The sequence below is a fragment of the Nyctibius grandis genome, chromosome Z (assembly GCF_013368605.1).
Source record: "Nyctibius grandis isolate bNycGra1 chromosome Z, bNycGra1.pri, whole genome shotgun sequence".
NCBI lineage: Eukaryota > Metazoa > Chordata > Aves > Nyctibiiformes > Nyctibiidae > Nyctibius > Nyctibius grandis.
This window is the reverse complement of record NC_090695.1, coordinates 40131824-40144310: the sequence shown is the minus strand read 5'-3', so window position 1 is coordinate 40144310 and position 12487 is coordinate 40131824. Positions and strand designations below refer to the sequence as shown.

Below are 12487 nucleotides of genomic sequence, written 5' to 3'. Positions count from 1 at the left end.
GCCTCTTCCACTGCAATATGAAAGGACAGATAGTTAACAAACCAGTAGAGTACGCTTGGAAATACTTCTCATTACAAGAAAACTTGAAGACTTCTGTCTAACAAACATATTAAACTACAAAGAAAATAGGTATAAATTTAATTCATATGACAGTTGTCAAGTGTATAGAGGGAAAAACAGTGAGTATGATTACTTATAACTCAGGCTGTTTTCACAAAAGCCCAGCTGCTCATCTGAGAGAGGATCCAATAGGGAGGGAACTGTTTTGGGACTTCAAGAACCAGGGATTTGTTTTCATGCTCTGAAAGTCTGTGTATGCCACTTAGTCACTCTTCCTAGTTCAGTTTCCACTCTGAAAAATGCAAATTCTTTACTTCTTCACTGAAGAGTTACCTGGGTAAATATGGCCTATTGGTAAAAGAAAGAGGCTAAGAATATTATTAATACAATTTTGTTGAAAGGGTTGCAGTTTTTTTCTCTTGACAACCTGTTATTGTCATATGCCTAACATCTGGCCTTACTTCCTTTTTCTGCCTGTAAATCTTGTAGTCCTAATACGAAAATGGTGAGATTTAAGAAAGGCGACAGCGTGGGTCTACGACTGGCCGGTGGGAATGATGTAGGGATATTTATTGCTGGAATTCAAGAAGGCACCTCAGCTGATCAGGAGGGACTGCAGGAAGGAGATCAGATTCTTAAGGTATGAGTATGTGTCCCTGAAATACGAATCACTTTTATATTTTTTTGTTGGCTTTTAGTGGAAATATGGAAGACATTATGACCTTACGTGTCAAGTTATTGCTTTGGAAATGTATATGTGTGGTGGAGGGTGGTTTTTGAAGGAGAATTGTATATCAAGCTCTCGTTTGTTTAAGATTCTGTGGAAGCGGTAGGTAGGAGAAATATTAATTAAGAAAAATGCCCCAAGTTGGGAGAATAAATTTTCTGTACAATGCTTCTTCCTAGTCTTGGAGGGGGAAAAAAATGAGGCCAGCATGTTTTTCTTCTTTCATCTTTCTCCGGTTTCCTTGGGTAACAGTAATTTATTTTTCCAATTTCTGAATTATATCACCTATGCCATTTTGTCCTCTTACATTCTCTTTTTTTTTTCCTGAAAATTCAAATAGGAGGCTAGTGTAATTTTCTCTTCTGCCTATTTTCTCTTGTGATAGCCTTCATTTTCAAGGCCTTTTGGAGCCAGTTAAAGTAGAAGAAAGAATCTAGCAGTGCACATCAAGGACCTTGTTATTTCAGAAAGGTTACTGTTAATGGCTGGAATAAAATATTCCTTATGGCAACAGACATCCATGTTGACTTTAAAAAAAAAGGATAATAAGGGAAGAGAATATTTAAGATTTTTTAGATCTGAACCAAACAAAAATCTTTGGTTATTCCTTTTATTGTTGGGTGTGGGTTTTTTGTTGTTTTTTTTTTTGATACATAGGTAAACACTCAAGACTTCAGAGGCATTGTTCGGGAAGATGCTGTTTTGTATCTGTTAGAAATTCCCAAAGGTGAAACAGTGACAATTTTGGCTCAAAGCAAGTATGAAGGTAGGTGCTTTGAACAAATGTGTGTATATCCATGAAGCTTTTATGCTCAGTTTTGTCAGTGAGACCACAAATAATCTCTCTTGTGCTTATTCTTGATAGCATTTTAGTTACCCTCCTTTTCAGGAGATAGTTGTATTCCATAGCACGAAGGTCTATGTGCATGTGTGATGTGTTTTTCAGAGAACTTCTCCATCTCTTTCATTATTAGCAAATAACATCTCTTCTTAATCCTGAAGAGTGGCAATGTACTGCTTGTTCCTTCTGCTTTTCTGTCTGTAGCAGCTGGCCCAAGATCTGCTGTTAGCATTCCTTTTCTGCTGTGCCTTGGCAGTTGTAAGGGATTTGGTCAGATAGCAGCAAATGGGCAGTTTTATTGATGAACAGTTAAGGAGCGAGCAAAGCACCTTGCTTTCCTGTTGGAGACACAGCCTGCTGTAATACTGAAGTACCATAGCTGCCTTTTGCTTTGGGAAGGTGCAAGTACCTCTGTCCCTTAGAGCTGTAAGGGCTGTACGTGTACAAGTATAGAACACTCTTAACAATACATGTGTGGGGCAATGGATGTGAAGGCTGGGTTTTTTTGCATCTTTTTGAGTGGAGGGGAAGAATTTCAAAACTTTTCTCTAGAATGACAGCTTAGTCTTTCTTTGAAGTGTAAAAAAATATAAACTAAATGTGAGTTCCTCTTTTAGTGTACAGAGATATCATGGCCTGTGGCAGAGGAGATTCATTCTTCATCAGGAGCCACTTTGAGTGTGAAAAAGAGTCACCACAGAGCTTAGCATTCACCAGAGGGGAGATCTTTAGAGTAGTTGATACACTGTATGATGGCAAACTGGGAAACTGGCTGGCGGTGAGAATTGGAAATGAACTGGAAAAGGGCCTCATTCCAAATAAGAGCAGGTAAGGTGGCATCCTGTCTTCCTGTCCATTGTTAGAAGATTTTTTTTTTCCCCCAAATGATTTTTGCTTCCTATGTCATACCTTTCTTCCCACCCCCCTTACAAGAATGAATAAATTGTCTTGTCTTTACTTTGACAACAGTTGTGCCTGTAAAACTGTAGATTTTAGAACCATGGCATTATGTGAGAGGATGAGAGAGGATGGTGTTACCTACGTACTAGGTCAGGTATTTGCAACACAAACCTAGAGCTCCTGTCTCAGCCGTCATCCAGGCTTTGACCACTAGCTGCTTCAGGTCTTCTTCTAGAAAATGGGTGGAGGGTCCTATTTTGGGGTTTTTTTTTGCCTTTTTCCAGACCAAATCAAGTCAAACCAAAAAAAGACAAAAACCCCTGCACCTTAGGAAGCTCATGACTGTGTGTGCAAGAATACTCTGATGATTAATCTTTTAAAAGAACTTCAGTACTTCAATTTCTTTTGTATATCCTTATGGAAAATATTTCAAGAATTTATTCCAAGGCTAATATTTCTTGGTAGCGTAGTCCTTATTTTTGTGTGAAATACTGAGTGGACCACAGCAATGTTTTTTGCTTAGATATGCTTTTCTAGTCAAAATTAATGTGAGGTAGTAATAAGTCTTCAAATATGCACAATGAGTAAAAGTATTAAAATCCATCAGCAAAAAATGAGGATGTTTTTAGCCTGTATCTTTTAAGTTCTTGAGCGTGGTTGTGATTTTAAGAGGGAGGAAAAAAACTCACAAGTACATTGTACAGAAGTTCCTAAAATATGCTTCTTATGTGACTCTGCTGCCCCTTTCCTGGTTAGTACATTCTGTCCTCTCTTGTTAATTGATCTGACCAAACCAGCCTTTGTTTCTGTGCTGTAGTGACTTCACTTATAAGGCCTAATGGGGAAGAGAATAGTGACAGTAATTTCTTAGGCCTTCAGTTCTGAGTTGCACTCTCTCACTACTTTTTTGCAGTTGCATTCGTTTATTTATGCTTGTGTGAGTTACCAGTTTAAGACCTGAGGACCCATTCCTGCGCAGCAATCTTGTAGCTGTGGCAAGTCAGAGCATCGTTCTGACACTGTGTTTGTTCCAAGGCAGAAGAACCTGGACTCTATTCATGGCTGTCTATCTGGCAAAGTACCTGTTGTAAATTCAAAATCTGTTGTTCTGTTGTTTCTCAGTGAAAGCACCTTTGCCCTCTTTGACTAGTTCTGTACAAATGAACTCTGTTTTCTCTGTCAGAGCTGAGCAGATGGCCAGTGTTCAAAATGCACAAAAAGATGGCTCAAGTGATAGGGCAGACTTTTGGAGAACACGTGGCCAGCGATCTGGAGTGAAGAAGAATCTGAGGAAGAGTCGTGAAGATCTGACAGCTATTGTATCTGTGAGCACAAAATTCCCAGCTTATGAGCGAGTTCAGTTGCGTGAGGGTAAGTGAGACTGCTGTGAGCCAGCTGCCCACTTATTGCTGGTTGGTTTAGTGTCCAAATGTTTGGACAGCTAAGTAAGTGATTTTGAACAATTTGGGTTCAATGTTAAATTTGAGCAACAGGCAGGGATGACGTTTTTCTCAATGCAAGTTTCTGAATGCTATTAACTACTCTAAGAAAAAACTTTTTATGTTTTCAAACTGCTGCTGTTCTCCTTTGCCTCCAAATTACACATGCCAATTAGAAGATTTAAAATGAAAAAAGGAAGAAACAAGCAGGGTTTTCTTGTTTCCTTAGCTTCGCCTTGGCTAGCTCTGAAAGTACAATCAATACATATGCCTGAGATCAGTCACAGTCTAGCTTGCTCATAAATACCACTTTAACATTACTTTGAGAGCAAATAAAACCCAAGTACTTTCAACAGATTGTCCAAATGTACTCAAGGTTGATGCAGTCCATCTCTGTGACTCTAAACTAGCTATATTAGTAGTGATGTTGTGCAAGTCAAGATAATCTTCTGGGCATTCACACATGACAGTACTGTGGAACAAAACAAACAGTAAAAAGTATTTTAAAGGAGCTCCCAGATGTCAACACGAGGACTAAGCAATAGAATGCCATTCCCCCATTAACTTGAGGACTGTGTTTGCACTTGCTTTGACATAAGCGTAAGAGAATTTTGCATTTCTTTGCTTCTTCAGGCTGCCCTGCAGTTGGTTTAGCATTTGTATCTTTATTCACACAAAACCCACTGGGTCAAGGTTCCTGCTATTTTGCTGGATGGAAAGATTACTGAAGATCTGTATGTTTTCAGAATGTAGAATCCTCTCAATACATCTTAATTAGAAGGAATAAGGAAGCTGTTAAATTATCTCTTTTGGTTTCTCAGCTGATAAAAATAGCTTTCTGTATGATTTACGCTGTGGCACAAACTTCTGAGGAATAAATTTTTTAAAATATAATTTTTAATAACTTCAACTTACTAATAATCTTGCGTAGTAATTGAGGATCTTGTCTGTGCCATTTCACTTATATATAAAGCCAGTCTTGTCAGACTTATCTTTTCTCCAAATATTTTTCTTTCAGCTGGTTTTAAGAGACCTGTGGTGATATTTGGCCCTATTGCAGATGTTGCTATGGAGAAGTTGTCAAATGATTTGCCTCATCTGTACCAGACAGCAAGTAGGTTGTCCTCCTAGCTTCCTTATCATCCTTAACTGAGAGAATGGATAACTTCATAATCACAGCTTCCCAACCACTCTTGATAAGCTAAAATGTCTTTGCAGAGACAGAACCCAGAGACGCAGGTTCAGAGAAGTCAACAGGGGTGGTCCGCTTGAACACTGTGAGGCAAATCATTGAGCAGGTAGTGTATTTCTCTGTGAAAATTGCTTACACTCAAAGGCATGTTGTTTGATTTGTTTGCTCCTAAAACTTGCAGAGTCCGAAAATCTTCACTGCATCTGTTTCTGCAGTAAGCAGACTTGGCTTAATGATAGGGATCTTTTGAAATTGTTCAACAACAATTTTTATAATTTTGATAGCAGTCCTCCAAGTGGGAGGGTGAACCTGATACTAGAAATTACATTCTTCTTCCTTAGTCCGTTCTAAATTTGAACAGAGGGGCATCTGTGTTTTACTATCTGCTTTCTGAATTTGCCATGGAGGCTTTACTTCATGCAGTGCTCTACTTGCTCTTACTGTCATCAGAAACTTAATGTTTTAGATTGCTTCAGGGTTACTATTATTGAACTGAATGGGAAGTGGCATCTATTGAAACTGCATTGACTCTTTTTATAATACTGTTTAGATGTCAGGTAAATAGGTGGCAATCAAGTAGCCTAACAAACTTAGGCAAAAAGAATGTACTCTGCAGCTTACTGCCCTGAGCCCAATAAAATCAATACTGGAGGGGTTAGAATGTCACACAGAAGTCTGTTCAGAGCTCAGGACCCACTGAAGCACACATTTGGAAATCCCGTTCATCTTTGCACTACAAGTAGCTAAGAAAGAATATATTAAATGAAAAAAATTAGATTTGCCTCAGCTAGTAAGTGTACATAAAAGCTCACAGATAGCACCCAGAATAGTTGTGGCAGTGGAAGCTCTGGTAGGGGCAGGTAGAGAGAAGAGCTAGTTAACTTTCACTACTTATTTAAAAAAAAATTGGAATAAGCGCATTTTACTTAACATGAGAGTTAGTTAACATAAGAATGTGGACATTCAGGCAAAAGCTTTTCAGAAAAACTATGGCTTCTGAATGTGATAAAACTGTCAGAAAAAATCCGCAAGCTGTGAAGAATAAGTTGGTCTTATTTGGACAAAAATATCCTGTTTTTCCTAGGATACTGTGTTCCAACCACCTCCTCTTGTTCCCCACAAGCAACACACTGACTGGGCTTTGTTGTTAACAGGATAAACATGCTCTGTTGGATGTGACTCCTAAAGCAGTGGACCTGCTAAATTATACCCAGTGGTTTCCTATTGTGGTCTTCTTTAACCCAGACAGTAAGCAGGGTGTGAAAACCATGAGACAAAGGCTATGTTCCACATCTAACAAGAGCTCGAGAAAACTTTATGAGCAAGCAAACAAACTGAAGAAAACTTGTTCCCACCTCTTTACAGGTAAGGAAGAATGTGTGTCTAACATGCTTACCAAAAGAGTAGTGGATGTGACTGTGTGTCTTGAGACATCCACTTACTACTCTGCATATTAACTCATGCAGGCTGGAACTAAAAGAGTGTGAAGGTATGGTCATGAGCAATCCCTTCCTTGTCTTTTTGCAAAATTCCTTGTTCTGCCAAATTCTAATACAGAAGAAACTGTGAATCGGCGTACTGTCATTAAAAGATAAGTGGTTTAGTAAGCTTGGGGAGTGGACAAACAATAAAATAAAAATACCGTGTTTCTGTCAGTGATCCAAATGAAATGGCTGTTTAACATTCTCACGTAACTAAAATAGAAATGGTAAACAGCAAAGACTGGATAAAGGATCACATTGCATTTGCTGTGTATATATACATTTTCCTTCAATTTTTACAGCCACCATCAATTTGAATTCAGCCAACGACAGCTGGTATGGTAGTCTGAAAGATACAATTCAGCAACAGCAAGGAGAAGCAGTATGGGTATCAGAAGGAAAGGTAAGCAGTCAGTCCATACTGTACTAAGCTATACAGATGTCTCAAGATATCTCTTGCCAGTAAAAATTGTTCAAAATTTTGTTTGCCAGTGCTGGATAGATTAGACAAGTAGTCAGTTATGTCTTTCTTGGTAACAAAAACATACTTATTATTGTTCTTTCTGTTACGCATTGGAGCTTTCATCACTAATGGTGTAGCTAGGGGAGAATGATGAGGAAGGATAAACTTTTACAGGAGTTTCCTTTATGATTCTACGTTAGAGTTTCTTTCAGTTCTACGAAGTCATTCTTAAGGAGTTGTTTGGTATGATGTTGAGACCTAACTAGGCTCCAGTTCTTATATATTTAATATTTGTTCCTTAATTCTTACTGACTTTTCTCTAGATGGACAGCATGGAAGATGATGCAGATGATCGTATGTCTTACCTTACTGCAATGGGTGCTGACTATTTGAGTTGTGACAGTCGGCTGATCAGTGACCTAGAGGATACAGATGGAGAAGGAGGTACATACACTGACAATGAACTTGATGAGCCCTTGGATGAACCAAGAATTTCATCTGTTAGCCGGTCCTCTGAACCTGTGCATCAGGAGGAGGTGAGATGATTGGATTTTCAACAAGACTGTACTTTGGACTTTAAGCCCTGTATGTATGGCTTAAAAATGAGAGTTTTTTAAACTGCAGCTTTATCTTACCTCTGGTAGTGTTTTAGAGCTACATTGGGTGGAGCAAAAATAATAATAGTTCTGCTTTTCTGCCTAACTCTGCATGTTTCTTGATGATGTCTCATCACCTTGAACTTTGCAATTACATCTGCAGTGATTGTGGTCAGGTTGCTGACAGTCATTTGACTCCTGGTTACTGTTCCCCAAATAGTTGAGAGAGAGAAAAAATGATTGAATTACTGGATACTGCAGTGACTTTATCTCTTACTTTCTTTCACAGAGTTCAAAAAAATTTAGTCCAGAACCAAGGGCTCAGTTGAGAAAAGCTGGTAGCAGGGAGATTCTTAGAGAACCGAGTCCACCTCCAGCATTCAAGCCTGAACCACCTAAGGTAAACTTGTAGAAACAAATCTGAATATAAAGTTCCTCTTTCTGGACAACTCTCCAGGGTGGCACATCAGGAAGAGCAATAGGAATGATCAGAGACTAGAAAACACTTCAAGTGTGGAGAGGATAAATGGCTGAAGCTGTTGCAGGATCAAGCAGAGAGAAAACTTAAAATGATAACTATTCTCTTCAAATATGTGTGATCTCTATATGGAATAAGAAAGTAGACTCCTTTTTGTGTCTGCCAACAAATTGAAAGGCACTTACTTAGCTCAGCAAGAACAAATCTATGCTAATCAGGAAAAGCATATCTGATGGCCATTATTGTGAAGCACAAAACCAGAATCTACCACCTCTGAAATCAGTCTCCATCACTAGAAACTGATGTTAACTGTCTACTCAAACCTTGCTTAGGAATGATGCAGTGAAAAAAAATGGTGATGACTGGACACCAAATTCTATTTTAGCAATTCGTGATATCCCCTGACCCTGAAGTCCTTTCTTTCTGAGGAGGGTGCCCCCACATACTGCATATATTCAAAATATATCCAAGTATGCCCCGACAGTAGAGACTGGGCAGAGCAGGATGTGTGTAAGGAAAATAAAGATGGAACAGAAAACAGGTTTGGGTCCTGTGCACTTCTAAACTCCTGGTAGTGATATTCTACGTTAGGTAGTATTGACAAATCATCTGGGAGGTTGGTTTTCTCTGTGCTGTTCCCTAACACATGTTGTAGTTCTGGTAATCCTTAACAAATGGGACAAACAAGCCTAAATGTGTTAGTCTTCTATAGGTTGATGTGTAGTGTGTAAGCATGTGGCCAAAATATTGCAGCAGTTCACATACCTTTCAAGTGTTACTTCGGATGAAGATTGACACTATTAAATACATAGGCAAAATTTACGATTAAAGCCTTCATTCCAAGTGAAAATTATGAAGTTGCTGTTGTAAACTTTCTGTGTTTTATATGTACAGGGAAAGTTACAAAACAAAGAGGATCTGTATGACTTCCCCAAGAACTATGACTCCAAATCAAGTAACGTTGCTGTCAACTATGAGACTTCAACTGTATCAGCTAAAGCAGCACCACCACCTGTTTCTGTGAAACCTGCCTTTGGGCGTCCCATCCTGAGAAACTCTCAGCCAGCAGTCCCACCTGCAGAGGAGGAGGAGGAGGCAAAGCTGGAAGAGGAAGGAAGCGAACAAGAAAATACTCCAAAATCTGTACTGAGGAAAGTAAAAATATTTGAGGAGATGGATCATAAGGCAAGGTTGCAAAGAATGCAAGAGCTACAAGAGGCCCAGAATGCCAGGGTATGAAGAGATTCATTCTCCCCCTGCTGTGCTTTCTAGCATGTAGAATAGCCTGCATCCTGAAAATGAAAATCATGCCCTTGCATTGTGTTACTTATGGAGGGAGAAGCTTCGGAAACTACACGTGCAGACATACCATTGTGTGCATTTGGATGTAAAAAGAGGACATATTTTAAAGCTTCCTGTTGTAACTGTAGAAAGCTGTCTTCTGGTAATGCTGTTGCTTTTGACAATCCATTGTTTTCATGTGCACTTTGAATTACTACTCTAGCAAAAGATTATGTAGTTGTGGGAATATGAGTAAGATCAGTTATCAATTTGTGCTTTAATTGTTTCAGATGTAGCTGTCACCTGCTAGATCTACAGTCTAGGATCTCTAATGGATTGACTTAAAAAGAACAGTTATTTTCTCCTGCTTTCTTTTAAAGCTTGAAATAGCCCAGAAGCACCCGGATATTTATGCCGTCCCTGTCAAAACACAGAAGTCGGAACAGAACTGGCCCCAGCCTGTGAGGTAAGGTGTATCCTGTTTAAAGCATTCTGTCTTGATTGTTTACTTCACCAGCAGAAGGAAAACTGATCTTGCCAGTTTTTATTCATACAAATAATGCTGCCATGGTATATCACTTTGTGCCTCAAAGATTACGGTAAAGGTGGGGCAAAATTTTGGTGAACTGTTCTTGTTTTTCAGGGTATTTTTTTCTTTTAGTTCATTCATAGTATTTGAGTTACCTAGGAAGAAACACTGTATTATTTTGCTGAAATATTTGCAGAGCCAGTTTTTTGCCCCAATCAGTATTACTCAGAAGCTTTTCTGCATTCATGTCCTTTGATGTCCATTCTTCCTGTGCTAGATACTTGATGACTGTTAGTCTGTCCTAACAAATAGTTGCAGTTTTAGTTACTTAATAACACTGAATTATTTAAATGCTTATTCAGTTACAGAGGTATTGTGTGGGTGGGGAAACTGAGGCTGAAACTTGCCTGAGGTCACCCAATCAAGTCTCAGGAAAGTAGGAATCTTCCATTAAAATTCAATGAGTTCTGAACTGGGTGACCCTTGTGTCATCTTACCTTACACACTGCATATTTCTATGATTTGACCTATGCAAGAGCTAACACACTGTATGATGGATTTTGTTTTCTGTTTTTCTTGCCTCTTAGTAATAGCCAGTAGAAATGGGACTTTTTTCCTAGTGAATCAAATCCTTTGATGTTATAGTATATAATCTAAAATGCAAAACGGAAATGATGAAGTGATTGTTTTTGGGTTTTCTTGGTGGGTTCAGAAAAGCATATTTTTTTTATATGGCCTTGGAAGCTCTTTAGAAGTGGTGAAAAGTAATCTTTAACCACATATGCAGAGTGTTTGCTTACATACAGAAATCAGTGCTGTTGCCTTTTTACAGGTTAATGATTGGCCTAGAGGGAGTGTTTAAGCACTGGGGCAATATGGAAGGACGATAACATCTTGGTTTTGTACAATGCGGGACCGCAGAAATCATGGCTTTTGAAACTGAGAAAATGCTCTTCCTTGGCAGCTTTTATTTCTATGTATCTGCTTAGTGTCACGTTAAATGGGTAACATCAGTGTATAAAAAGCAAATGTGTGGGTTATTTCTGCCCACTTTTAAGGAAGAGAGCCCTAGTGAGAGCCTTGAGTGAGAAGAGAAGGCTATCAATTTAAGAAATGTCACATAAGAAGTCTTCAGACAGTGAGACAGAAAACTGGGGATGCAAAAGAAGAAGCAGGCACAAAAAGAATCTGGTGCAAAAATAATTGAGGAAAAATGTCAGCGGAGGAAGCAGCAGTGGCTGAAAACCTCTCTGCTCAGGGAATAAAGTGCTGTTAAGCTCTTGATGTGTGTGTGTGTGCACAGGGATGTTTAATAATTTTAAATTTGGCATTCTTCCAGGTAGGTTGAGTAGATCAAATCTGAACGTCAAGCTCCAGCTTGATGGAAATAAGGTGTCTCTCCAGATGAGGCTTACCATGGCCATGCAGTTGTTTATAGGCTAGAAGGGGTATTATTTGCTTCATGTGACTTTCTAGGTTGTACATGGCCATGAAGCCAATGCTAAGTATAACTATTTGTCAGCTTTTCAGAACAGAAGTAAACATTATCTCTCTCTCTTTCCCTGTCTTGCTGTGTTAGCTCCAGACCTCCAGAACCCCAGAAACCTCCTATTAGACCTTACCTAGAGAACCGTGGCAGTTACAGCAGCGATGCAGAGGAGGAGGAGGAGTACCGTCGGCAGCTATCAGACCACTCTAAGAAGGGATATTACGGACAGCCGTCCAGATACAGAGACACAGAATTGTAGGCTTGCTAGTATGTGCACGTATAATGCTCTTTTGAGGTTTCTTCCTTCACAGCCAAAGTGGAGCAGTAGTTAGTCTTGAAAAGGTATATTTTTATTGGGGGTGGTTTTAGAGGGTACACTACTGAACTTAGACATATCTATACGCTGGAACTGGAAGAGTTCGTTTTTGGGGATATTATTTTGTTAGCATCTAAGAAAAGAAATCACTATTGCTTGAATGCTGTTGCCTGTTTTATAAGGACCAAATCCTGCAAATGTGTGTTAATTCTTGGTATTTTAATATTTTAACATAGAAACCCTTTTTTCCCTTTTATTAATGCTGCCTTTTTGGACTGTTCTGCTGTGTTATGAAGTATGATCCGAGAGATACACTTCTTAATGCAATAGAGCTAAATTTGAAAGTGTATTTGAAGAACAGTAAGTGCCTTTAACAAGAAGCATCTTAAACTGTTTGTTTTGACATCTGATACTTGGTGCAAAGCCATAACACACTAAAAGGGGATTGACAGTTTTACCTATCTTTTTTTTTTTAACAGTTTCATAGTAACAGTTTCCCTTGCACATTATTTTTTCTAAGTTCATAGATACGTATGCAATATTTCACAAATACTGACTGTACATAATAAAGGTGCAATTGACTGGGTTGTTGGAAAAGACCAGGAAGTGCTTAAACAGAGAAAATTATGTAGAAACTCAATCATGTATTAAAATTTACACAGATTGCAAATAATAAAGGATATATTCTAGACAAA

The 12487-nt window shown here is 38.7% G+C and overlaps 1 protein-coding gene across 6 annotated transcripts in view; it reads left to right on the top strand.

Moving 5' to 3' along the window:
- TJP2 (tight junction protein 2) overlaps positions 1 to 12487 on the top strand; it is a 72384-nt gene extending 59897 nt beyond the window's left edge. For all 6 annotated transcript variants that reach the window (XM_068422098.1, XM_068422096.1, XM_068422099.1 and 3 more), the window contains exons 11-23: positions 550 to 700; positions 1445 to 1553; positions 2246 to 2456; positions 3712 to 3899; positions 4986 to 5081; positions 5186 to 5265; positions 6314 to 6524; positions 6943 to 7043; positions 7427 to 7639; positions 7989 to 8099; positions 9072 to 9410; positions 9839 to 9924; positions 11567 to 12487. In XM_068422098.1, the coding sequence (XP_068278199.1) occupies positions 550 to 700; positions 1445 to 1553; positions 2246 to 2456; positions 3712 to 3899; positions 4986 to 5081; positions 5186 to 5265; positions 6314 to 6524; positions 6943 to 7043; positions 7427 to 7639; positions 7989 to 8099; positions 9072 to 9410; positions 9839 to 9924; positions 11567 to 11735 (2065 nt within the window). In that variant the 3' untranslated portion in view covers positions 11736 to 12487. The remainder of the gene's footprint in view (positions 1 to 549; positions 701 to 1444; positions 1554 to 2245; positions 2457 to 3711; positions 3900 to 4985; positions 5082 to 5185; positions 5266 to 6313; positions 6525 to 6942; positions 7044 to 7426; positions 7640 to 7988; positions 8100 to 9071; positions 9411 to 9838; positions 9925 to 11566) is intronic.